The following is a 27948-nucleotide window of genomic DNA, read 5'->3' as shown; positions in this document are numbered from 1 at the left end:
TTAGTTGTATTCATACAGTAAAGTCATCTTCATGAATGAAAGATAGACTGTACCCATCGCTCCAAGAAAGAGGATTAGCATCCTGTTACCATGGGAAATGTTGGTTACAGTGACAAGACGCACTAGAAGTCAGGCCTGTAAGTCGCGCAATGTATCATGGGGGCTTAAACTGACCAAGTATGTAATGGCAAGCTGTTTCTAAGCTACCTCACACATATATTTTACATATAAATATCTTATCTATCTTCAAACAGCAGCAAATACACAAATGTCTGCCTCAGGTGTGAAGATGTCAAAGTAGAGAGAGACAGACTTAAAGAAGAAGCAGAGGGATGTAACTCAGAGAGACAGAGCCAGTGAAACAGCACAATACAGCATGTTGATGTCAGCAAGAGATGACAGGACGGACTGAACAGGAGAGACTGCTGATCATCGCCAGGTACACAGGGCCAGAGGTCAGCCTGTGACTGGCTCTGTTGATTTTCACTCTCTCTTTCTTTTATCCCTCTCTCTCACTTGCTTCCTCTTCATCCCCACCGCTCCTCTGCCTCCTCCTCCTCCCGTCCAGCAGCCCTGGGCAGCTGCGTCAGATTTCACGCACGCATTCCCACCGTGCTGTAATCTACCCTGACAGCACACTTAGGTTAGTGTTTTGCTTTTAGTACATACATTTACAAAAATGCAGATTGCGTGTTCCACTGCATATTCTCAATTAGCTGCTGCTGAGGAGAGTTTCATTGCAGAAGTTAATCACAAGTGATGCTGGTGTGTTTTGTTTGAGGGGGTGGAGATAGGGAGGATTTGGCAGCAGAAGAGAGGAGTTATCCAGAGGTATTTGTTGTAAGACCTGGAAAAGAGGGGAAAGCACCTTCTGGAAGATAAATGAAAATGAGAAATCTATAAAGAGGATTGATCAGGCTGGAGTGTGGAGAGGAGGGATGGAGGGAGGGAACGGGATAGAGAGCCAGGCTGCCGCTCGCTCGGCCACTGGCCAAGCCCTGTCCGTCCACATCTGTGTGCAAGTATCTGTGAGAAAGTGTAGAGTGCACAGAGGGAGTCTGAACTGTGAGCGACTCTGTCTGCATGTGTACATAATCACATTACAGAGCAGCATTCAGTGTGACAATGTGGGTTTCCGAAAGGTGATAACGGCTGCGCTCATTATTCATGTTTTGGTGTGTAGGCTCGACGTAGGTGGAGTTAGCCACTAAATGAAGCGACAAACGTACCTGATGGTGGCGGATCATGCATCTGTACAGATAGTATACTGCATAGTGATGAGGTTGGATAGCATTTTTTAAATTCCTGTGTTGAATTTGCTAATCAAGGCCTTCAGAAGGTAACCAAAGTAAAACATGCCTTAGAGATTCAAGTGAGATCTGTATTTTTTCAGCTGAGACGGCAGAAACACTTCAGGTTTGAGTGGCAGCCTAATTAATGCTCACAACCTGAGCTGTAACTACAACCTGACGATGAGCTGAGCAGAAGATATGAAAGGTTGATAAAATGAATCTGACACAGTGAGAAATTCAAATGTTCACAAGCAAATTCAGAACTATGAAGTTCATGTTTGACTCATTAAAATGATGTGATATGTTGGAGCTTTCACCTGGAATATGATAGAGAAGACAGCAGGTAACAGCAGGTAACACTGTGATGAATCTGAAAATATGGATTAAATTGTCATTTTGTGTAACCAGTCATTTAGGATGGGAGATGAACACATTTGCTTATACATTTTAAAACAATGTTTCCTAATTGAGCAGCTGTGTTGTGTAATTAAAAACTGGTACACATACTGTATGTATCTTGCTCTTGGGAACCATGAACCATCTTCATGGCTTTTATTCTGATGGCTTTCACGCTGCCAACAGGAACCCTGAAATGACATAAGCCAGCCGGCTTTTTCTTTATGAGCTGTTGTTTGTCGTGTTGTCTGTTGTTTACAGAGCTGACAGGGTTTTAAAAATGGTCGCTGGTGTTGGCTCCTGAGATTGACCAATCAAAGCACACCTATTCCACCCAAAGTTCCTATGGTGCTAGGAGAGGACCTACCCTGAAGTAGGAGATAATAAAGTTCCTAAAAATGGCGTTCTACGATTGTTAACGGTTCTTGTGGCACGAATACAATAAAAAAAAAGCGGTTCTTAGAACTAAGTTCTCAGAACAATGAAAAGGTTCCTCCGGTCTGAAACACCTATTGTCAGCTAGCCGGACTACCAGGGGAGTGTTGGCGTTTACACCGCTAGCACAGGAGCTTCGGACCGCTGGGAGAAAGAGGTGTTCAGGCTAGTTAGCTTGCTAACTTCAGTAGATATCTCTGCGACACAATACAAAACTGTTATTTCTTCACAGTCAGTAATTTTAATGTTTTAAACTACATATTTTAGATATTGCACTGTTAACTAATCAATTAATGGACATGCCATTGAACTTGATTTGGACCTGTTGTCCTCATGGTCTGACTCCTGATGCGATTCCCTGATTTTAGTGACTCACTAATCTTTCTTCTTACATACCAGAAAACTTACTATCAAATAGGCAGATTTCAATGATTATTAAGAATGCACAGTCCACTCAAAAAATAATCTATCATGTTGAGTCAATGTGTATAAATGAAATAACTGGATGTGTGATTTATTAGAGACAGAATAACCAAATTGAAATGCATTACTTTTATGTTTAAGACTTGAGTAAGAAACACTTGAGAAACACATTATATTTATGTACTGTAGTAGTTCTCCTCAACTTTATGTGTAACAATTTTATAAACACATAAGGTTAATGTATGAGTGCAATAATTTAATGTAATCAGACTAAGTTATTACATTTATACACATTGACTCAACGTGATGGAAAAACTTTGCATCAAATATGACACTTTGCTTTTCATTTACATGTAATTTAAAAACCTTCAGTTTGTGTTTTAGGTGAATTGGTGTGAGTTAGAGTGCTTCTGATTTCAACAACCCCATGGCCTTTTACTCAAGTACCGCCGTGCTTTATGAATAACATAGTCATCCGTGTTTTTTTAGTTACTCCAGCACTTGTTGCGAGAAGTGCTTTACACTTTTGTCTTGATTAATATTAGCAGCTGATTGCAGATGCATTGTGCCAAAATGTGTGATTTTTAATCATGAACCACCCACATCTCAGCCGGAATAACCTTCACAGACTGCTGGCACAATTAAAAGATATATGAATATTAACAGTGAATGAAGTGTCAATAGACTCGACTTTGATATTTCTGTCCTAACAGATAACCAGGCTGTTCAACCGAAACCTTTAAAAATGGTGTCTCCCTACCTTCAAACCACTCTGCCAGACAAACAAAGAATCCTTGAACAAACCACGAAAGGTTGTGATGATTTTTTAAAGTCCATTGAGTGTTAAATGGTTAATTCGATCATTTTTATGCAAATAACAATGACTTTTCTTGTTGTCCATTGGGGAAAAACATCTAATGAGGTGAAACAAAAAGATATCAAAACCGCATATTGAACAAAAACCTCAGTCAGTTCAGGTGAAAGGCTTTGTGTATGTGAGACGACCGATTCTATAATAAATATTACATCAACAACATCAACCTGGTATACTGATGAAGTGATATACCACTCACTTCATACTGTGAAGCATTCCCGTGCACCTGCAGCTCTTTCTAAACGCAGCTCACGGTGGCACTGCCAGGTCACACACTCCAGCCTCACCTGCTAATGGAGTTTGCATATGCAGGCCGCTCTCCACTGCCAGCTAGCCATTAATATGAATCACTCTCTGGAGGCCCCCCTCCCAAACAAGCGAGCAATTTGTCTTCACTAGTGCGCCGCTGAAAGCTCTACGTATGATATTCTCCGAGGTGGAAAGCGCAATTCTGGAGGGGTGGGGCGGGGTGTTACGAGGTCGGTTTCATACACTTGACAGCGGGGTGGGGTTGGGTTACACAGGAGCACGGTTGTGTGCGGGATGTGTGCAAATGTACGGAGGGGTGGAAGTAGCCGTCAGGTGGAAAATTGACAAGAGAGACGGACTGAATTCAGGAAGGCAAAATGATTTTTTCTCCTTTCAGGCGAGCAAGAGGGCTGTGAGATTGCATCACTTGCTCCCCGCTTGGTGAGAGCTGTGTTGAGAGCACTACTGAGCTCTATTATCAGCCTTTGCTAATCAAGTGACGGGCTCAAATTGAAACTACGCTTGAAAATGCTCCTTCAGTGTGGGCTATTTTCCCAAATATTACATTCCGGGCTGTGAATGTTGCTTCACAGGCTTGAGGGAGCTTAAATTATGGAATGCAAAGTGCTTGAAATCCTGATTTGATCATACTCAGACTGCGGTTTCATGTGTACTCCCTCCCTCAGACAATACTCGACAGTAGCTGGGGAAAAAAAAAATCTTCCTACACCCACACAACAAATGCCACAGCTCAGCTAGTGTGTGGCCTGGAGAGAAACAGAACAGTTGCAGTCGGGCGTTTTTTGCCAAACGAAGGAGAGTTGCAAAGTGAACAGCATACACACAGACACACACACACACACACACACACACACACACACAGCGCGACCCAGTAGGTCAGAGAGGCTTGCATCATGTTTTTTAGCATTTTCTTTTTTTTCTGCTCTGGTGGCCCTCCTCCAGCTATGTGCTCTTTGTTCCAGCGTCAGCCGGGGCAGAAAGCTAGTGGAGTGTGTGTATTCCTGCCAGTGCTGCTGCAAACATGAAGACATCATAACCACTTAGCTCTGCAGGCTTTTTGAAAGGATGCCATACGACACAAAATCTTGATGCCGTGCTGGGTAGAGAAAAAAAAAGTACAAGGTATACCTGCGTGAGAAATAGAGGAAAAGGAAACAGGTGTTTGATTTCTAAAATGTTTCAACAAACTACAGAAAAAAACTGGGTTTATTGCAAATGTTCCCGTTCAGCTTTGAAGGAGTTATGAAATTCTCACCTCTTATGAAAGAGGTGAGAGAATTACATGGACAGATCATTATTCCACAGTGTCGTTATGTAACACTCGCTAGCACCTCACTTATAAAGGCTTCAATGTCCACGACAAACGAACAGGCAGCCAAGTCATGTGTCGCCATGGTCACTGCTGTGCTGGCAACCAATCTGACCAGAGACAGACTTCTAATGAGCCAGTTTCTCAACGGCAACGCAGCACACTCCCAGGCTCTGTCGGCAACACAACAGTTTGTGTTTGGCTTCTTGAGATGAATTGTTGATTAGTTGGTGTGGTTAGAGATTCATGTTCATTCATGTTGGGCCGACAGATTCCTGGTTGGCGCGGTATCTTTTGTGTGAAGGATGGAAAAGGAAGTGGCGTCCAAGTAATATTAAAGAGGAAGCAATAAGATTCAGGGCTGATAAATTCATCGAAATGTTGCTGAAATCAGAATACGGCCCGATGCAGTATCCAAATCACAGGAGCTGCAATTTTTTGATAAAAGGTAAAATGAGTCGCAGCATACAAATGAAGCAATGTGGTGCTATAGAGGTGCCCCAGCTTATAAATCATAATCTACAGACGTAAGGGAACATACCAAGGAATCCTACAAATTACATCTTTATCATTTTTGTCCTTTTCCATGAAAATAAAAAACAAAAATGACCCTCACACTTAAACTGTGACTCATAACACAACCGCAGCGTCCGTCGAAATAATTCCTCGAATTAATGACATTTTTTAAGGAGTTATTTTAAATGGTTTGAGAAACAGGTGGAACTGTCTCAACCCCACTGACAAAATCTTGCACAAATCCCATGAAAAGACAACTGACAATGAATTCACCCCACTAATAAGTTCTGCCTGGAGCCACTTTTTGTTATTCTGACCTCCACTGTTTTCCAAAAACTGCTAAAATCATCACACTGTTGCACTTTTGCACAATGTTCCTTCATTAGTATGAACACACACACACACACACACACACACACACACACACACTGTAGTTCGTTTTGAGTGAGTCCTCCATATACTGCCCCGAAGCCACAGCAAATATGTATTAGTCCACAGCTGAAAATAGTCCACAACATATGCACTATTTAGTCATCTCTGAGTAATGTTCCTGCTGTTTTAGGAAGTTATTGACCTTTTTTGTGTGTGTTTTGTTTTTTAATGAAACTTATTAATTTGTGATTTACATCATCAGTAGGAACCAGTAGGCTGGTGGCTGAGGCTAACGACAGGGTAAGGCCGCGGTCACACATATACAAAATCAACATTCGCCTCCTGTTCACTTCCATTCTATAGAAATGAATGGGTAAAAAAACACATTCAACTTTGGTGACCAGGCAAAGTCGCAGACACAACCAACAGCAAAGACGTATGTGTGCTTCATCCCTCAAGCTCGCATCCTGCACTGCCACATTCAGCACCAGGAGGCAATTTTATTTCACCTGCATTCACACGTGTGTGACCCCGGCCTCAGGAAGTCGAAAAGTATTGAGAGACGGAGTAAGACATTTATGGTTTTGGTCTTTTCATGGGATTTGTTCCCAGTCAGAAAAATATAGAATAAGACTTTATGAAAAATGATTTTTTTTAGTAGAGTAAGCCTAAAGTAAAGTAGGACATGCTACTTCAATTTAAAATTTCTCCACAGGCTACTAGAATGGCACAGATGCAAACACTTTGCACACTCTTGCCTCTGATGCACACAGCCAGTTTAGATCAAATACAACATTAGTCAACCAGGAACACAGAGGTGCCTCTGAGATTTATTATCTCACGAGGTGCTTTATCTCTGAAAGAATGTTTGTATGTTATATTTAAACCACTAATCTACATGCAGTGATTCATATATGCTTCATGTGTGTGCCACAAAACAGCATTTTGCACACACCGATGTATCACACAACAGCGTTAGAAGCGACCTGTGACCACTGTTTTGGCTCCACGCTCATGAGAAATGATAATCCTGCAGTCGATTGCGAAGGAAATGTTTTCAAAAGAACTAATTCAGCTGAATAGCTGTTTTCTGCTGCTGGTGACAGGTCACTTTGGCTTCCAATCTCTCAGCTGTGAATGTGATTTGTATAGACACATTTTTCCTTGTGATGCTACAAAACAGCTCATCCCACTGAGAATAAAATCTATTTTTCAGCATGTCCTTCAGTGCTCTTTTAGCTTTCAGCCTTATTTGCTGTTACAGTGTGTGACTTTGCACTTTATATGATTTAAGTGTATTTTTTTAAGGTTATGTAAATTCTTGCTTTTTGTTCTCTCAGGACTCTTGTATTTGTCACGGAGCTGCCTTCTGAACCCAGCACATTTGTATTCGCAGCCTGAATGCCTTCTTTGGATAAAGGTGGTCTGTGACGGTGAAATCACTTTGATTAGGTGCTGTAGCGCTGTGACCAGCAGCATTCATTTAGCCTAAATAAAATGCATAATGAGAGAAGTAAAGTAGGTTGTTTCTTGAATAGTAACTCCGAATACACAAGGCTCCAAAGGATACATACATTAAAACTGGACCCTGAGTTAAATTATGGGTTATAGACGGTCTTATTTCTAATACAGCGGGTGAATATTAATGTGTAAATCAGGACTGGAGGTCATTAGAGAAATGTTTGCGTCTTGAAAACGCATTGAAAAACCAGGCCAGAGCATTTTCAAATATTAGATATGCATGCTCTGCACCATGTCCTTCAATGCTCTGCTGACTTTCAGTCTCATTTGCAGTTGAAATTATTAAATTCTGTGCACCAGCAAGTAAAATCGCACACGACTAATAGAAATCTATTTCTGCGTGGTTGACTTAAAGAAACAGTTGTACTTTAACAGCAGGGAGAAATCTGCAATTAACTGAGACTTTTTATTCATCGTTCATCGAATGACTTGAATACTGTCCTTACTTTGATACATACATCAGACAAAAGAGCACGTTGTGTTTCACTGGCTCACCTTTAACCTCTGTCATACTGTATCTGACAGCCTCTCTGTGGATCCTCACAACCCACATACTGTAGCAGGGCCGCCTCGCCTACAGCGGAGCACACAGAGGTTACGCTCGATAAGCAAAGACACTCTTTATTTCGGTTTCATTGACAGATCTTCAATTTATCAAGCGTAAAAGAAAAATATACTCCTTTGGTTTCAACTCATCTGTTTGTCGGATGCCGTGGCGTGATCATCAGTCTTGTGGAGATAGCGTGTGGACTGATGCAGGAAATATATTGAAATAGGTTAGATTGATAGAGATGTTCGGGAAAGAGAGAAAGCCCACTTCTCGTCCCCCTTTTCCATTTGTGTTATCATAGGTGTTGCGTTATGGAACATAGTAAAGGAAGCCTCATGAATGCATTTACAGTATCTAATGTTTCCTTTATGAAGGAGCAATGCATTGTTTCTTTGTTTTTGTTTCCTCGGGTGCTGCCATCATCCATTAAAAGAATTCTTTTTTCAGCTTGCCTTCGCCGGGCGTATGTTGCCCTCCTCTCTTCTCTCGCTGAGACCCGGAGTGAATGTGGTCCCTTCTGCTGTCACTTTCAGCACACTTTACCCCGCTCCCCTGTTTGAAGTTCTGTCATTGCCAGGCTTTGAACTGCCATTTGTGTTTTACCCTGCACAATGCTTGTCTCCTGAGCTCCGTCTGGTGTGAAATTGTCAGAGCCATAGGCCACATTTCAACACAGGGTGTTTTTTTTGTTTGTTTGTTTTTTTTAACAAGTAATGCAGAAAGCCTGTCTATTGACTGGACACATTCAAGCATGCTCAACAACATCCTCTTTCAAAGCTCCGATGCCTGTTGGGCCCTTTGGATCTTTTGTTTGTGGGGTTTTTTAATAAATTATTTAGCGCTGCTGCAAATGAATCAGCCAGCCACAGTCATTTTTGTTCATTTAAGATGCCATCGTGTTTTTGTCACCTTACTGAAAAAACAAAAAGGTGTATAAAGCAAAGTATAATGTTGATATTCTGCCCCTTCTGTTGAATTCTCTCAACAAATTCGCAGGTTAAGACCTTATAAACAAAACATATGATCAACCTGTAAAATATGATGCATTGTTTAAATCAAACCACCCAGCAGCACTGTTCACTTCACACTGACCAGCTGCAATATTTAAATGCTGTTCAATGTTCAAACACATCAGTGATGATAATTCAGAAATATATTTATGATAATGCAACAGTCTGTATAATGAGTATTTGTGCTTTGGAAACATAAGGGCTTATTGCTGATAAAACCTTTACTTCAAGGTCAACAATTTTATACATTAAAGTGTGTTTACAGGTCTTGAGGAGTACCACTGAATATATGAAAAAAGTAGTATAAAGCCTTTTGTGGTTCCAGAGGAAGCTGCATCTTATCTGAAAATATTGCTTCCAGTGGTGTCACTCAGTGGCTAAGTTGCATTATGGGTAATGTAGGCGGGTTTTGAAAAGGAAGAAGAATGTGTGGAATAAAAAAGGGATATTCTGCAGTGTTGGTTTGGATCATTTGTTTTTAAACTGTCCATAATGAGTCCAACAGTGTTATGGGAAGTCAAGTGGACTGCTTTTCAAAACCTGGCACCTACATTACCCACAATGCAATCCAGCCACTGAGTGACATCACTGGAGGCAGTTTATGCTATTACATGCAGCTTCCGCTAGAGCCACAAGAGGCTTTACACTACTTTTTAACATATGCAGTAGTACTCGCCAACACCTGTAAACACACTTAAAGGAATAGTGCTGTTTTTGTTTCTTTTCCTTTCCTTCAGTGCTTTATATAGGTTCTATAAGTTAAACAGGTCAAAAACTGCACCAACAGACTTTGACCTCTCCCGCAGAAAACACTGCTACCGAAACACCTCGTTAGTAGTCAGTTTCGTGACTTCATGACATCACACTACGTCATCATGTCACACATTTGTATAACTTAAGCATAGCGGCTAGTTTGGCACGTAAGAATTAGATTAGCACAGCTGCTCTGTTGATGTTAGCAGTGCTGTCTCAGGCATGTGTTAGCTGACCAATCACTGGGAGCTAAACAGAGTGTTTCAGACAGAGGTGGAATACAGAGCTGCAGCACTGGACAGTATGAGAAAACTGATGTGTTTTTTGAGCATTAAAGCATGTAAACCTCTTCTAGTAGTAACCCAAAATAAAATTAGGAACCTGAAAATGAGCTTAATAAGTCTCATTTGAATTTGTATTTAAATGACCTTTTAATACAAAAAGTGGTTTTGTATGTTTTATCTGATTTACTACAAGTCACATATATTTACATCTCAGCTAATCATTCTGAGCACCGTGCCGCTCTGCTCTACAAATTTGAAGGTGTTTTTCTTTCCATTCCAGTCATTCTTTGCTTTCCAATTATTACAGTCGGTATGAAAATCAACAGCAGGCTCTTGAAAACTTGCTTGATTTGTGTTATCCATCACAATGAGCGCCAAGTCCGCATTTGTTTTTGTCAAAGTTACATTATTATTTTGCACTGCTGACTTTTCAAATTAATCTGCACTGAAACTGCATTGTGATGCAGCGGTTATGTAACTTACAAAATGAATGCGGACTTGCTGTTCGATGTAGTGATCACACACCTCAGTCCTGCTTATTGATTTTCATAACGAACAGAAATTAAAGCAATGTCAGTGTGGAACACAAACATCAACAGAGGGCCAGCAAAACTTAAAATTGGACATGATCAACAGTTAGAGCTGCGCTACATCAAATTCTTTCTACTACCAGTGGATCAAATGAATGACTTGTAGGAATTTATCAGTGAACTTCCCTCCAGCTATCAGCCTTTAGCCTCATTTTAACTCCTTTGGCTCCCTGTTAAACTCACTGTACGCTACAAACCCAGCAACAAACACAAAGTTCGCAAAATGCAGCATTTATCAGCAAGAGAGCCAGATACTTTGAATGCTAATGTAATTCCTCGTCCACTGGATGTGTCATAATATAATATGTCAGTGTTGTGTTTACAGCTTGTTCTGCTGCCCTCAAGTGTAAAAACTAAAATTAATGGATGCAGATTTAAAGAGCTCAAACTTTCCGAAACACTGCAAGGTGTAATTTTTCATGCAGGATTTTTACATTAGTTGCTACTTTGACTTCAGTAAAAGTGAGTTCTGGACAGTAGATGTTTTTTTCTGTAGCTGCCTCGACAGAAATAAAGCAGCAAATACAACCAGATGCTTTGTCACTAATGCTGGTTTTGTTACTCTGAGACGACTGCGGCTCTACTGCTCTGATGATTTTGTACACCAGGCTCGTACTCGTACATGAAGCATCCACTCAGGGTCTTCAGTGGGCTGTATTTTGGTACTTGTTAGCCTAATAACAGCAGCAGTTCTAGTGGCTGGTGCTGACTTGGACCTCTATGATTCTCCAGTTGATGAAACCGGCTAAGTCCTGTAGCAGGAGTCCACTTGTTAGGAGAGACCCCAGGGACAGATTTTGAGTTACTGCATTGATGGCACAGCGCCTGTCCCCATAATGGCTGGGTGGGCCGCTGGTGAGAATTTTGCGGCTTGAAGTGCCACCAAATATGCAGCCTCTGCTTTGTTTCCCCCCCGAGCGCTGAGCAAACAAGCTGTCTGCTGTACCTGCAGTGGCTTCCCCCGCTCGGCTATAAAGATTTCTGGGAGTTGTGATGCTACCTTGGCTGAGGATTTTATTTGTGTAATGTGAGGCATACTCTATCTTAAAAAAATACTTTGATCCTAAAATATGTTGTGTTGATGATAAGGAAGGAAGTTAATTGAATCCCTTAATATTTTTTGCCAATCTCCACTGGCGCTCTCTCAAAGATCCGGGCTGCGCACCTCATTTGAACTGTGAAACTTTATCATTTATGCACAGTGCTCAGTGTTTACAAGTGGCGATGAAACGAGGGCACCCCGAGCTCAGAGACAAGGTCCAAATGTTTCAATTTCACCGCAACAAAAGCAATTAGCAAAGCGCTTAGTAGTGTGCTGCCCGCTTCTGTTTCTCTCTCTCTCACCCCCCCCTCCTTATCTGCGAATCTCCTTCATCCCTCGTGCCAGCGGGAGATGAATATGTCTTCGATGTCCTTGGATTCCTGTCTTGTAAACACCATAGGCGGTGAGCACTGTTTACCGATGTGCATGGCAGGCAAACAGCCGGCTCTGTCTCTTGCACCGCTCCGTCCCGTGGGGCCAAACTCACCTTGTTACCCTTTTAATTAGTAAGAGCAGTTAATAGTGCTGCCCGCTTCTGCCGCCTCAGCACTCCGCTCCGACTTCAAGAATCCCTCCAATCGATAGCAAAGACTCGGACTGAGACGGGGGAGTCGAGGGAGAGGAGGGGGGGGGTCCCATTGTGGGAGCAGCTTGTACATTCATGATGGTTTTTGGAGAGAAATCAAACAACATGCTATTTTCTTTGAAGGAACCTTTGGGGCGGGTGTATCAATAACTATTCTTTCTCTTTTTTTCCTTGTACAGTTGAAGGGATAACAAGGTCTCTGGGTTCCTCATGCACATTCCTCCTCTCCCACATTTCCTCTCCCTCGAAAATGAATGTAATCAAAAAGCTAAGGGTTTGCTCTGCGGATTCTATTGTGCCCTTATAAGCTTTTATCCCTTCCAGCCGCTCGCCCCCCGCGCTCATTTCTTTTCTTGTTTTGATTTAAAGATGCAGTGGAAGTACTTAGCATTTAGATGACATGCTGCTGGAGAGGTGTGATGGATCAGCGCCTCTTCAGAGGACTGAATTTCTTCGATGGCGCCGGGGCCAGTCGGTCGGTCGGACAGACAGAGAGCGACAGAGCGCAGGACGACAGGCCGGGCGGGCAGCGGAATACCAAGTCCGCCTCGCTGCTGCAGATAGCCTGGCACAGCCGAGGGGAGAGCAGAGGCTGCTGGGAATGCCAATGCGCTGCCCAGACAGCCGTCTCGCCTTGGCTCCTCTGATTGGCTAAACAGACCATTAGCTTCCTGATTATGATTAGCCGAGTCATTATCTACACAAAAGTGGCTCATTCACCAATATTAAGAAGGCAAGGGAGCTGTTTTCCTCCTCTGGTCAAGGGGAAAACTGCATGTTTTCATGTGTTCTCCTAAAGACGAATGTGGGAGGCAGGAAGTTGTTGTTCACAGAGAAACAAAGTGGAACGCTGTTTATCACCCTGCCCCACAGCTAATGCGATAAAATTTTCTATCTGTGTGATGCCGTTGATGGAAGAAAGGAAAGGTCTCTCACTCGTTAATGCAGATGATGAGGTGCCCATTATCCGCTCGTATTTTCTGGTCGAGGAGAGAAGTGGCGTCCTCAGAGGTCATAAAAACCGAGAGAGAACAAAATAACCTTCAGCTTCCGCCGTCTTGCCTTAGATATAATTGGAAGACACGCCATCTGTGCTTTTAAATGGACATATGCTGCTCTGCGTCCGAGGCCTATGTGCAGAGGGAAAGTTGAATAAAACGTTAGTGAAGGCTGGCCCTCTGTTCGCCCGATGCTGACCTTCTACTTTTCCTTTTCCAGCCTTTGCCCAAGGAGCCGTCGTAGGATGCAGAAGAAAACAGCAAGTAAGTGAGTCTTATAGAATGTTTTTAATCTAATTTGCATGTGCAGACCTGCTTCACCAACAACATTTTACTTGCTGAATCTCGTAGAAAGCAGAATTAATAACTTTACTTAAAATTATTTTTTGGGGGGGGCTTTGTGCCTTTATTATGATAGTGACAGCTTGAGATTATGACAGGAAAGGAGGGAAAGAAAGGGGCAATGACATGCAGCAAAGGAACACAGCCTCTGTACATGGGGCACAGGCTCACCCAACTGAACAAACCTTTGTTTTGTGTTGTGTTGTATTGTGTTGTGTTGTGTTGTGTTGTGTTGTGTTGTGTTGTGTTGTGTTGTGTTGTGTTGTGTTTTGTTTTGCTTTGTTTTGTTTTGTTTATTATTCTTTGGGCTTAATTAGTGAGGACAAGAAATGGGACGAGAGAGAAGGGGGAAGACATGCAGCAAAGGGCCACAGGCTGGATTTGAATGCTTTAGCGAGGACACAGCCTCTGTACATTGTTTTTTTTTATTATTATTTTTTGTCCTTTTCATGGCTCAAATAGTGAGGACAGCTCACAAATTAAGATTGGCTCACTAAGAAGGTTGGATCCAAACCTGGGTTGCTGCAGCCAGGACCCAGCCTCCGTACATGGGGCACACGCTTTACCAAGCCCAGACATGATAACTTTCAAGGGAAACTTGATGAACAGCAGAGGCCAGGCCTCAGTTCTAAGTTGTAGAAAGGTTCAGTGCAGCTCGGACCTGGAATGCATCAGCCATTAGTATGTATTCATCATGTATTTTCTCCAGTGCTCCTCTCACCACTGAGCTTAAATAAAGATCATCCAGGACTTGGAGAAGACACAATGGAATCCCCCATTTCTCCGGATGCAGCCACTTTGATGTATCTATGCAAGAGAATAAGTTGAAATCAAAGGGGGTTATTGGAAGTTTTGAAATGCATAAGGATGGAAACTAAAAAGCCTCACTGTTGTTACATCAAAGGAGGAGGCTACTTCAAGTGCCTTGGCTTTTTTTTAGGACGGAGGAAGAAGGAAAGCAATAACTGGAGGAAAAAGCAACATTTTAAAAATCACTAACAGATTTCTAGGATGCGCACCTTTATTCCTCCAAGTCGATATCTGCTTATTAAAAGTCAGCGGGTAAACTAGAGCCAGAAGCAGGTTAGCCCGACTCTGCTGGCAGGTTAACTTCACTTCCACAAACAATTTTCTTTTCTCTAAAAAACAAGGAAATGTATCAAAGATTAAACTGAATTCCTCTCCCAAGAACATTGACTGAGTATCTCTGAAGCTTTTATATTCTGCAAAACCACGGGCATTTGGAATCTGCATGCTTTATGTCTCCTAGCCAATATTCTAAGATTGATTTTCCCTCTTCCACCGAGAAAACAAAATGAATCACGCACAATTACCAAGGACGGGGAGAAAGGGGGAATTGGGGGCGTCATAAATATTTATTTGCCAGCCCTGGGAATTTGTGCAATTCTGTGTGGATTTGCCAACTCATATTTAAGTGTCTGAATGATTTATATGGGCGGCCCTGGGTGTCACATTTGTCCATTGTCACCCTGGATCATTTATGTATTAACATTTATGGATTTATCCATATAACATATTCATGGCAGAGTTGAATTATCATTCAAATGGATTTCTTGATCAAATGATTGGCCAAATTAAGTCATTAACTCTATTCCATGTTGAAAGGAACGTACGAGTGCCTACACATATGGATCCTCCTCCTCAAAGAATCATTCATGAAAATTTTCGTAGATAAAGACATTAAAATTTTGCTGATGCAAGAGGATTGGTGTCAAAGAAAGCGCCTTTCAGATATGGAGTATGTAAAATTGCAGGTTTGATATCTGTTTATGTAACGGCTGTCTGTCGATCAGGCATGAGTCTGTTATGTAAATGTTCTGCATTGTTCCAACAAAAAGAGCCAGGTGCTAGCGCCATATTTGGCACCTCCCACACTAAAAGGTAGCAACTGGCGCTCCTACAAACAGCGGTGAGTTAAAAAATAACATCACTTCTCATCACTGATGGATATAAGGAACAATGTTGTTGCTGAAGCCTTAATTAATGACCATCTTGAGCGTTAGGGACGCTCACCACCGTGTCACAGTGCGGCCTCATTATAATTCTCCTCAATTCCATCATTTATTAGTTAAAGTTAAAATTACGAGGGGGGTGAAACGTGCCAAAAGTATGGAGCCTTGTTGCCTGTTTTATAATATCCAACAGTGCACAAGGCTAGAATGACAAGACATTAATTTGGAGCTCTCATTTAATTCTTAATTAGCTCACATGCTGTATATAAAGTGTTTTGCTGGAGCTGGCACAGATGAAATTGAAAATACAGCGAGGGGGTGCTGGTCTGATTATTATTGTGGGGTTTTTTTTTCCTTGCTCTGCACTGTGAGGGTAAAAGAATAATATCCTCAACAGATTAAAAATGGCTCATTCAGTGATTTGCGGTTCATTAAACTGATTTTATTTTTGATGTAAAAACAAATGAGAAAGTGCTACAGTGATGTGACACAATGCAGGTGCTGCTGTAGAACAGGTGGGCAATCTGTGTCTAACAAAAAGGGGATTAGTTCCCAAAAAAGTCAAGCTACTCAGAAAATCCTTTAGTATGGTGACTAAATTATTATTTATTTATTTATTTATTTATTCTTTTTTGTGCATGCAAATGTCTTACATTTCTCTCAAGAAGGTGGAACATGTACATATAAACTATTCTTAATGCATTTTTAACCATAAAGCTTAAGCTGCTCAACACTTTTTGATGAGTGTCAGTTGACAGAAATTAAAGATCTGTGCGTCGTTTACAATTTATGCTTCAGCAAAAGGTTTCAGTCGTCTCTACGCCGCCCCAGTTTCACGCCAAAGCATGTAATAAACCCGCCGATCCACTAGAGGTCAGCCTGTGAGAGTGACGGTTGACACGGTAGACGCATATATGAAGGTGCAGTACCAGCAGAGGGCGATAATGACAGGAAGAACTGATATATCCAACTCAAAGACCCAAAATGTTCTCATCAGAAGGAGGTTGGGGATGATTGGGTGGGTCTTTCAAAAGACTAACACCCTGGCAAAAGGGGTTCAAGTTCAAGTAGAAATCCTATGACATAGTTATATTATGCAAATCCATGATCTTTCCCTTAACCTAACCAAGTAGTTTTTGTGCCTTTATTTTGAAAATCTAACTGATGTAGCATGTTTGTTATTGGTAACTTGACCACGGAAGCCCCCAGGAAGAGCGCCAGGATTTGAAGCCAACTTCCAGAGTGGCCAAACTAATAAGTAATTATTTGTAATTACAACTTCATGTGATGCACTGGGCCCATCCATGGGTTTGGCTTGATACCGTGTTGCTCCATGGTATCCAGATGCTATCCACCAACCGGTCCAGAAGCTTCCCATTCACACTGTGCTATAACTTTTCAAAGAAAAAGTCAAAGAAGCATCATTTCTGGCGAGTGACACTCATCAAACATGTCGAGTACCCAACCATACATCAGGCTGTGACCTATACTCCTTAATGTGATGGTATCGGATATGTCTTGCTAACCTAGTGAGATCATGACTGTTACATAAAATTGACTCAGGTGCCTATTCCAATGTTGGACCAACAACACATTCACATAACAAGGTGCATGTCTGACAGAGACTCATGAAACAATCTTTTCCTTGTCTTTTACATTCCTCTGCAGGTTCATTGACATCCATGCTACGAAAGGAACAGAGGCTAATCACTACACCTGAATATTGTGTTCATTCACCACCGAGGCTCCTAAACTTTACACCAGGCTTGACCTTCAGTTAAAAAAACAAACAAAAAAACAAGAACCCAGAGCTTCTCCAGTCACCACAGCGAGTGAAAGACTCTCGGCAGACACTTCTGAGAACTCTGAGACGTCTCAACTGAGCAGCATGGTACACCATCGGCATTAAAACTTCACCGCAGCCAAATTCATGGACACATCATAGAACAAAATCCCTGTGAGGAACTATTATCAACAGGGCAGAGGAATATTCATTGAAGTACATTACCTTTTTTCCCCCATCTTTGTCATCAAACGTCAGGTCTGCAGGGGACGGCTCCTTGAAGAGTTTTCGGACCTTTGTGGCTTGATTTAGACTTGTCAGAAGGTCTTTCAAAAGTCAGCCCCTTCATCTTCTTTACTATCCCCGCTATGAAGCCGGACAGGGTTATACTGCAGCCAAGTTTCTTTAACGACAGCTCGCTGCTAAAGAGTCGTGACTTTACCGAGGTTGAGCCAGGCCATATTGTCCATTGGATTCTAGCCTTTAACACCTTTCTCTCATTTGGCTGGGTGGAACTTTACAAGGCTGCAGCCGACAAGATCTCTGCATACATACACAGGACGGACGATGGGGAAAAAAAAAAGTACTGGATTGTCGCAGACGAGAAGATGGAGATGACTGACTGCCTTTCCTCTGTGAATGAAGGTTGTGGTGGTGAGATGTGGACATTTTTGACAACTTAGCTTATAACTTATGTTTTTTTATGTGGTGCCAACATAGACTAGAAGAGTGGTTTTTGTCAATGAACCTCACGCATCCTGTACACACCACCGGGAGCATTTAGCAGATGTGGACCCCTGGCTCATGTCTATACTGTGTGTGTGCGTGTGTGTGTATGCTTGTGTGCCTGTGTGTGTGTGTGTGTGTGTGTGTGTGTGTGTGTGTGTGTGTGTGTGTGTGTGTGTGAGTGTGCGTACACATCCAGAGATACACTGTGAAATAAGTCATATCCGATGCATTATTCATACTCTTGTATATTTTTGGGACACGCCCAGACCAGAGCTCACCATCTGGCAAAAAGAAGCATTTGTGATTTTACAAATGTTGGATCTCCTTTGAATCTTCACGGATGAATCCTGGAGTTGTCTTTTCTTTCTTGTCTTTTCTTTAGTACATAGAGATATTTATATTGGGGGGTGATATATTATTGAAACCGGGGACAGATCTACGATATGTCACATAAGTTAAATTCTGTAATTAGAAATCGATTCATGTGTGATTAAATGTATTCAGAATACTTGTCTAAATTGACTATATTTTGATATGAAATGTTTTGGCCAGCTGGAAGTGCTATTTGCTGATTTTAGATGCTTGATATATTTGAAATTATGTATGTATATATTCAATTAATGTCTTTTATGTTCTGTGGGTCTCATTCCAAGAGAAGATGAAGAACAGGAGGAGCACAAGAGGCATTCCTCTGAGAGAAGAGGTGGACACAATAACACGAACACCAGTAAGATATTAGAAAACCACAGAATACAATAAAAACTCAGTCCAAATACCACAATACAACAAGCTGCTGCAAAATCATCTTCACAGAGGTCGTGTTTGTTGCAGGGCGATTGCAATAGATTGTAATATATTGTACAGGTGTTCATGTTAATGTGTCGACACACTGTTTTTTCATTTCTTTGTACTAAAAAAATCCTGTACATCTCCATCTTAATGTATGCATTTGAGGATATAAAGAGAGCGTCCGCTCCCGGGAGCTGTGGAGTGTGTATTTGGCGTGTGCGTGTGAGTGTTTTCCAGGTCAACAGCGGTCTGTGTAGTGAGAAAATACCAATTTCCACCTGATCCCATACCTTTGATTTCATGCTGCCTTTATTTATCGCTTCTTTGGTTTGCACTCACCATAAATAAATTGTCCCTTTGATTTGAGTCACTGTCAACGCAGGAACAGCTGGTGCAGTCGCACACAGCATGGCAGCGCCGGAGTAGACCTCGATTTGAGCAAGTCTCAATTGGATTAAATAAAGTACAAAGATAACAAATATCTGGACCGACTCTACTTGTAAACTGGTCGAAATATGTTTAAAAGATGTGACAGTAGGCAGGCATTTACACCAGCACATATCAAACTGCATCTTCTACCGCTGAGCTCTCACGCTCTGGTACAATGTGGTGGAGGGACTATCTGGGGCCACAAGATGAGGGAGTGTCCTTAAATTGTCAGACATAGAAATGCCTTTTGTGGTCCTGAAATGTCTATTTATAAATATTTTATACTTACATTCCACTTTGTCCTTGTTTTGAAAGAGGCTTTGGTTGACAACTACGAAACTACATCTTCCCCAAACATGACGCAGCAACAGTATCTGAGAGCAACTGGAACAATAACAAAGAAAGAACAGTTTTATTGTGAAGGCTAAAATAAAACTGGGTAACACTTCATATGACGCCCATGTATATAATGTGTACTGCAAAGTGCATCATGAATTGTCCCACTTAAAACATGGCCACACTTATATGAAATATATGGACTGATAGATAGATTTTATTTTGAACATGAAAACAAAAAAATAAAAGCTTTCAAAAAAAAAATCAAGATCAACAAAACAAAAGAAAGATCAGACCTATACCACAACAACCTATATAACAAATTAAAGAAAGAATTAGGAAAGTACACACACGAATGAAAATATACACTAAATATTTTATTATATTCTGTAGGACATTATGCTCTTATACTGACAAAGTTGTATCGCTGCAATCTTGGTCAACCTTTACAATTAGGAGAGGCCAGTGTGTAGCAACCTTTCACACCCTCAAATCAATTATAACCAACTTTACCTGACTGCAATGTAATAAAATGTGTTAAAATGATTGGATGTAGTTATATCTGCGTGTAATCCCTCAACCCTTCTTGTTAAAATGAAAGATTGTCAAAATTATGTCACCTTCAGTAATGTTGAAACACTTTCAGTTAATTAATCCTAATCAATTGAAGACGATTACTCAAAAAATGTGCTCTTTCTCTGCATGCAAGCTCCAGGGCCTTTTGCGATGCTTCCACACTGAGAAGTCAGCTTCAGGAAAACATCACAGGAATAGATTGAAGATGATGATCCATCAAAAATCCGCAATTTCTCCAAATTCAAGCATATGATTAACGAATATGAAGAGTTAGGTTTCCAATGATAAAGAAATGTGTTGACAGTTTCTTTGAAGCCCAAGCTCATTATGAACATATTTACATACATTCATTATAATGTGCCTATAGCGATATTAAAGCATCCAATGTCCACTTAGAGTTACTTATAATTACATTACAATGCACTATAATAGTAATTATAATGTGTTATGAAATTATTGTAATTTATAGCAACTAAGAGAATTTCAATACATTATGATCCTTGCAATTATCAAGTATTGATACTTGACCTTTAAGTCATTATGGATCGCTGTATATGTGTTGAGTTTATTGTTATGAAGCATTTTGAATATTTATGACTGGTTATGTAGACATCAGCATCAAAATAAGTTGGGATACTTTTTAGAAAGCATTATAAAAATGAATGCTTCGTGCTTATAAATATTATAATGCTGCATTATGGACATGGGCTTCATGGAAAATGTTGCCAGAAATTCTAAATACATTCTTCCTGTTTAACATTATCAGTTCTTTCATAAAAATCCCTCTTGAAACCAACAACTGCTGGTAAAATCAACTCAGACAAACTAGACTTTAACTGTCTCTATGCTCTTTATATTTAGTGCCAGGTTTCTTACAGAAATCATTCAGAAATAACAGACCTGTGAAATGAAGCGTCACCGTGCTTTCTGTAACCATTTTTGATGGAGTGTGTTTCATGGTCGCCACACTGCCTTTACCGCATAATAAAAGTCCTGTAGGTATCATCCGCTGTAAGGAATGTGAAAATGTAATACCCCAACATACAGTATCATCGAGAATATTATATGTTCCGGTCGCCTGTAGAAAATCGGAGACGTGTGGCTTCTGTATTTGCTGCCGAGCCAGTGTTCCCACTCAACTCCCACTCAGCAAGAGATGTTCTTTCAACGAGGCCCTGCTGCTGCTTCCTTCCATTTTGAATGTCTGCCTTGCTGTCTCAGGGTTTTTTTAAGTGGGCTGCTGTCAGGAATCAACAAATGGTATGAAGGTGCCCCCTGCCATCCATGGTACAGTACAGTATGTACACTGGATGTGAGAAAACCCCTTACTTTACCACAATCAGACAACGAGCTGCCATGTTGTAGTGTGTATGACCACACTCTGTGATTGCAGGTAGAACTACATGTTCATCAAACCTTATCATTTCTAATGTGATCAAATGACCTCCCTATTCAGATTATGATCACAGGACTAGTGGAACAATATGATACAATCACCAATTAGCACTTGAAATTGGGAATGTGTCCAGTAATTCATGAATTAAAATGTTTGGATATGTATTTTGGATGGACAGACATACAGCGAATGGTGGTGTGGGAACAGAAGAGGGGCTATTATAGCTTTATTTCTGAGCTTCACACCTTCTCGTCAAGTAGCTTCGGTTTGTGTCAGTGTCAGTCCCAGATAGCATCACCCATCATGCCACATAATAACACCTGACACTCAAACGCTTGTGGTCTGCTCTCTGTTTTCAAAAAAGTAATTGTGTCTGCACACTTGTGGGATATTTTTCCGCACTTCGGTAAAGCCTCCAGGTGCTGGACGGACAAGTGTACAGTGTTTCATCACTGTAGGCCTTCGTCGTTTATTTCTGTTTTGCCGCTGAGCCCTCCACATCCACAATAGATCCCCGGCCGAGCCTAATGAGACACAAACACACCCCCGAGGCTCGGGCTGACTTGCTAAACACAGCGTTGTTGAACAGCGCCGCAGTGTAGCGAATTAGCATTTATGCCCACATAAAAATCCATTTACTGATCCATTAGCTTAGCATAGTGCTAATGAGCTGCCGGTGATGACTCGCAAGGGACTTTGGTTAGCAGGCGAATCGTCATTAAAGGTAGATAGTTACAGGGCAAAAGCTCCATACATGTAAAGAGTGCATGGCCTGCAGGATACTAGAACCTTTTCATAGGTTTTCATGAGTATTAACCCGTCGTTTTTTAATGGTTTTATCATTTTGGCCAGTTCTATATCTTTTCTTTCATCTCCCCTTCAGACGCTGCCCCGGCACCTGCATGCTGGGCTTATGGGAAATGAAAGTGCGGCTGTCACATGAAATCTGTTGTACCATCCCTCAAACGAACGATGAGGAGGTGGCTGCACGCAACAATTACAACCTGTCCCAGATAAGCAGAGCAGCACCGGCTGCAAGACACTTAAAACACGGTCGGTGAGAAGTAGAATACAATCAAAGGTACCAATGGGCCGAGCGCTAAGCAGTTAATACTCACAAAGAGATTTCTTCAGACGTCGCTGACTTTTATTTTCTTGGCCTTGCTCTCTATCATTACAACAGACACTTCAATGTCAAACTCAGACCTGCTTAGGTGAAGGTATGTGCAGCGCCGCACCACATCACATCCACTTGACGCCAATGAATGTGAAAGGCAGACAAGCAGCTGAATTAAATGTCATTCACACCACAGAGTGATTTCCTATGAGGAGGGAAAGCAGGCAGAATGATATCAGCGGCATCTGAAAATGCTTCCTCACTGCCAGAGCCGCTCAGTCCAGAGCCCTCTGCGGTGCTTCTACACTGAAGGGGAGTCGGCTCCGGGGGGGAAGATGAAGGTATAAAATGGTCGTTTTGCTAGAGCAACACAAGCTAATTTATCATTCTCCAGGGGTCAGGCGACGCTCCCTTGGTTGTGAATTTTAATGTTGTTTTTTATGGGTCTTAATAAACTCTATTTTGCTGCGAGCGTTTATGCAGAAGAGCACAACATCCTTCACTCGGCTCATTTAGTGAGTCAAGGAGAGAAGGGCCGGAGCCAAATTTAACCACTAGAGTCATCATTTTCTTACACTAATAGGACACAGTGAGGTGAAATACTGAAGGTATTGGAAAATGAATGGGTGTCATTCACATGTTTTATGAAGATCCATGCTGCGGTGTCAGATTGGGCCTGCTGGATAATAGTACTCATGACTCAGATGAAGTAATATCTCAACAGTAATGTCAATACTGTGCTGCAGGCATTTAAGTGTTATATACCATGTAAGAAATGGGCAAAATTTGTTGCATCATCATAACTTTATTAGTCTAAATTCATCATTTCTCCTTGATTTCAAATTCGTTCTGGTTGTTTTTAGCATGAATCTATAGATGTCGGTCAGTTGACCGCTCCACTACTTTGGTCCAGACTGAAATATCTAATAAAGGATTGATTGCAATGAAATTTAGAAAAGATATCCATGGTGCCGAAAGGATGAAACTCAATGACTTAGACGATCCCCTAACTTTTCCTCAAGCGCCACCAACATGTCACTGCTTTCAGTTATAGACTAATATATTTCAATAACTACTAAATGGCCTTCCAAGCCATTTTTACAGCAGTGATGAGGTTCAAATACCACTGTGGCAGGGCCTTTCTGTTCTAGTTTGCATGTTCTCCTCATGCTTGCATGGGTTACCTTTGGGTACTCCAGTTTCCCCTGCCATCAAAACAAGTTGATACTCCAGTCAATGCCCTTGACCAAGGCACTGACTAAGATCTGGAGTTGGTAGCGAGTACGTTGCCCACTGTCCCCTCGAGATTGGGTTAAATGCAAAGTATCAGTTTCACTATGTTGAACATTGTACGATATGTGATCAAATAAAGATTCCTCTTCTTACAAAGATGATGATGCTAATGTGCCACCAGCAAGTTGACGTCTCCGGTTTGAATTGTGAATTGTCTTGTCAACTATTTGATTGATTGGCATTAAATGTGGTACAGACAGTCGGGATGAATGAGTGTTGACCCCCTCGGCTGTACTTTGCGTTATTGCTAATTAGCAAATGGTAGCATGCTAACATGGCAAACATTAGGCCTGCAGCCTGCTCAACATCAACATGTTAGCATTGCCATTGTGAGAATGCTAGCATCCTGATGTTAGCATTTAGCTCATAGCACTGCTGTGTCTGAGTACTAGGGACCAGTATGTTTTTTTCAGGGTCAATAACAGTCCAATTTCCATTTTCTGCTACTTTATTCTTTCACTCCACTACATTTACTTGATAACATTAGTTCAAATTACTTTGCAGATTCAGATTATTCAGTGTTGATAGGCTTGTGACATATAACCAAACAGATATTAATAAAGGATGCTGCGTCAGAGCCAAAGTAGCGCATTTTTAAATAAATCGATCTTTTTGGCATTTGGCACATTGGAATTGGAAGAATGCTGAATTTCGGCCATAATTGGTCTTTCCCTACAAAAGAAAACCTCACAGAGCTGCTAGCATGGCTTAGCTTTACTGGATGAAGTGGTCGGACAACACTCTTTGAAATCAGGTGACAAGCAGGCGAAATGTTGGCTTTAAAATTAAAACAGTTAGAAAACCATACTTTATCATCAATTAGAAAGACTGGTGGGTCAGTCATCTATTACCCAGAGGGTATAGATGAGGCATTCAGGGAATACTGCTATTAATGATACACCTCAGAATGTGGGTTGAATAGTGTAGAAATGGAAACATTTCTCACTGACTTAAACCGTCCTATCTTAAAAGGGTATGAAACACCAGCTCTAGAAGCCAATATTTCAGAAAGTGAGATACATCAAACCTTAAAAGACTTCAGTCCTCAGGAAATTCCCCTGGCAGAGATGGTCTCTGTATAAACGTTTTCAAAGTGAACTGTCTCCTCTTCTTTGTACAGTATACCATGACATGTCATGTAAAAAAAACAGGAAATGCCTGTATCCATGCACATTAACAATATTTCACTACTGCCAAAACCTGAGAAGAATCTTTTGGAAATCAGTAGCTGGTGTCCTAGTTTTCTCAATAATTATAAATTAATGACTGAATTACAAGATTTATGGTGTAAAGACCATAAATAAATTTAACTGGAAACTCAACTTTTCTGCAAAATTTAATCTGAACTAACATAAACATTACCAAACACATTAGGATTAGGATTTATTTTTAAAATAATTTACTTTGTAAATTAATTTGTTTAATTTAGTAATTTCGTACTACAGAAAGAACTGGGATGAGTGCAGCTGCTGGAAGATATTGGTGAATTATCCCTTTAAGTGTCACGCCGTCTCTTGGACAGTCCTGAAAAAGCAGAGTCGGGGGTCACATTTTGCCATTGACCCATTTACGCAGCAGGAAATTCACTGTGATGAGGGTATGGATCTCCATGCAGGCCTACTGACTTGTTTATCGAATTTTAAAAGGTTGAGTGGCACCATTTAACACCAGGGTCGATTCATCACATGATCACTTCCTGCCACATCTGTCTCACTGATCCCCAGCACTGCATGCAGACAATTAACAGGCCTACTGCTGAGGACTCAGTTGTTTATTTGAATGCTTATTGCCTTTGGACTCAACAGAAGCTTCTCATCTCAGGCACCCACACAAAGACAACCTCTTGATGTCACAGAGGATGCTGGGTACTCATGTAAGGGAAAAGGCAAAGGTACATTATATTCGGGCAACAACAGAGACATGACAGGCTCAAAGTCAAACATAGCAGCACTCAATGTTTTTGCCCAAATGTTATTACTATAAATCAAATGGGGATAAGCCATGGAATAATATAAGCAAAAACGGATTGATTGCTGTAATAATATAAGTTATTAAACAAGACATATTGCCAAAGCCTGATATGCACTGCTCAAAAAAAATCAAGGGAACACTTTAATTACACATCAGATCTTGATGAACGAATTATTCAAGTTAAAAAAATCTTTGCTGATGTACATTGTATAAATTGTTGAGAACAAAAAGACGTAACAATGGTCAATGAAAACCAAAATCATCAACCCATTGATGGCTGGATTTAAAATTACGGCAACTCATAATGAGACTCAGTAGTGTGTATAGCCCCCACATGCCTGTATGCACTCCCAACAACATTTAGGCATGCTCCATGATGAGTTGGAGGATCGGGTCCAGGGGAGATCTCCTCCCAGACCTGGATCAGGGCATCAGTGAGCTCCTGGACAGTCTGTGGCAGGACAGAGTGGCGTCAGATGCACCGATACATAACGTCCCACAGGTACTCAATTGGATTTAGGTCAGAGGAACGAGAGGGCCACTCAATGGCATCAATGCCTTCGTCATCCAGGAACTGCCTACACACTCTGGCCACTTGAGGTCGGGCATTGTCCTGCACCAGGAGGAACCCAGGGCCCACTGCACCAGCGTGAGGTCTGACAATCGCTCTGAGGATTTCATCCCAGTACCTAACAGCAGTCAGGGTACCGTTAGCTATGACATGGAGGTCTGTTCGACCCTCCAAGGATATGCCTCCCCAGACCATCACTGACCCATCGCCAAACCTGTCATGCTGGATGATGTTACAGGCAGCATAACATTCACCATGGCGTCTCCAGACTCTTTCACACCTGTCACATGTGCTCAGTGTGAACCTGCTCTCATCTGAGAACAGGGCGCTAATGGCGGACCTGCCTATTCTTGTGTTCTCTCACGAATGCCAATTGGGCTGCACTGTGCTGGGCTGTGAGCACAGGTCCCACTAGACGACATCGGGCCCTCATGCCACCCTCACGAAGTCTGTTTCTGACAGTTTGGTCAGAGACATGCACACCAGTAGCCTGCCGGAGGTCATTTTGTAGGGCTCTGGCAGTGCTCCTCCTGTTCCTCCTCGCAAGGAGCAGATACCCGTCCTGCTGCTGGGTTGATGCCCTTCTACAGCCCTGTTCAGGCCAGTCTCCTGTTATCTCCTCATGGCTTATGAGATTGTGTTGGGACACAGCAAACCTTCTTGTGGCCGCACGTATGGATGTGCCATCCTGGAGGAGCCGGAGGCTCATGCTACCAGTAGTGACAAGGACATTAGCAGAATACAAAACTAGAGAAGAATCAGTCAGGGAGGATCAGGAGAGACTGTGGCCACCACATGCAAAACCATTTCCTTTTTGGGGTTGTCTTGCCTTTGTGTAGCCAGGGTTAATATAGCCTTCAACAAATAAATAGGTTACCTAACTGAGATAAAATGAGAGCCTAGAACTGAGTCAACTCAAAGAAACGAGAAACTAGAGTTTAGATATCAACCTAAAGGATCCCAAGTTGAAACATGATCTATTAACTCAAATAGGGTTAGGATAAACTCGGAGACAAAAAAGGGAGAAATAATAATTTCCTGAGATTTGGGTTTTATTCTTGTTGTTTATGGGATTTGAGTACAAGATTCCTCTGTCCGTATATGTTGTCTGGTACCACTCTATGTATGTATTGTCAACTACTATTTCTGTGAATTATATAAATACGCCGGCAGTTCAAACTTACCTCATGGTCTGTGGTCTGTTATTCTTGAGTACTAGTCTTTAAACGGCTCTTCCGAACCTAGAGTCTAGTTCTTGCTATCTGTTAATATCTACAGTGCTACATTCGCCTCTCCATTGCACCTGTTGTCACTGTCATTTGCACCAAAGCAGGTGAAATTGAGTCACAATCACTTGTGCTTTCTAAATGGACTGATTGATATCCCTGAAGTTTAACTGACTTGATGTTATACTGTGACGAT

At 41.5% G+C, this 27948-nt stretch overlaps 1 protein-coding gene across 4 annotated transcripts in view; it reads left to right on the top strand.

Annotated features, from left to right (window-relative positions):
* The window catches only part of tafa5l (TAFA chemokine like family member 5, like), a 59416-nt gene extending 40371 nt beyond the window's left edge, over window positions 1–19045 (top strand). Inside the window, exons 4-6 of one of the 4 annotated variants that reach the window (XR_014623596.1) lie at window positions 572–643; window positions 13442–13485; window positions 17205–19045. Coding sequence is in view for 2 of the 4 variants with exons in the window: in XM_084367327.1 (XP_084223453.1) it covers window positions 13442–13465 (24 nt within the window). In the remaining 2 variants the exon portion in view is untranslated. Of the gene's footprint in view, window positions 1–568; window positions 644–13441; window positions 13490–17204 lie in introns of all 4 variants that reach the window. The other 3 variants (XR_014623597.1, XM_084367327.1, XM_084367326.1) reach the window with 3 other exon arrangements.
* The last annotated feature ends 8903 nt before the right edge of the window (window positions 19046–27948 follow it).

This window comes from Pagrus pagrus (genome assembly GCF_965226575.1).
Source record: "Pagrus pagrus genome assembly, chromosome: 11".
Taxonomy (NCBI): domain Eukaryota; kingdom Metazoa; phylum Chordata; class Actinopteri; order Spariformes; family Sparidae; genus Pagrus; species Pagrus pagrus.
The sequence above is the reverse complement of the archived record's forward strand: the minus strand, read 5'-3'. Positions and strand labels throughout refer to the sequence as shown.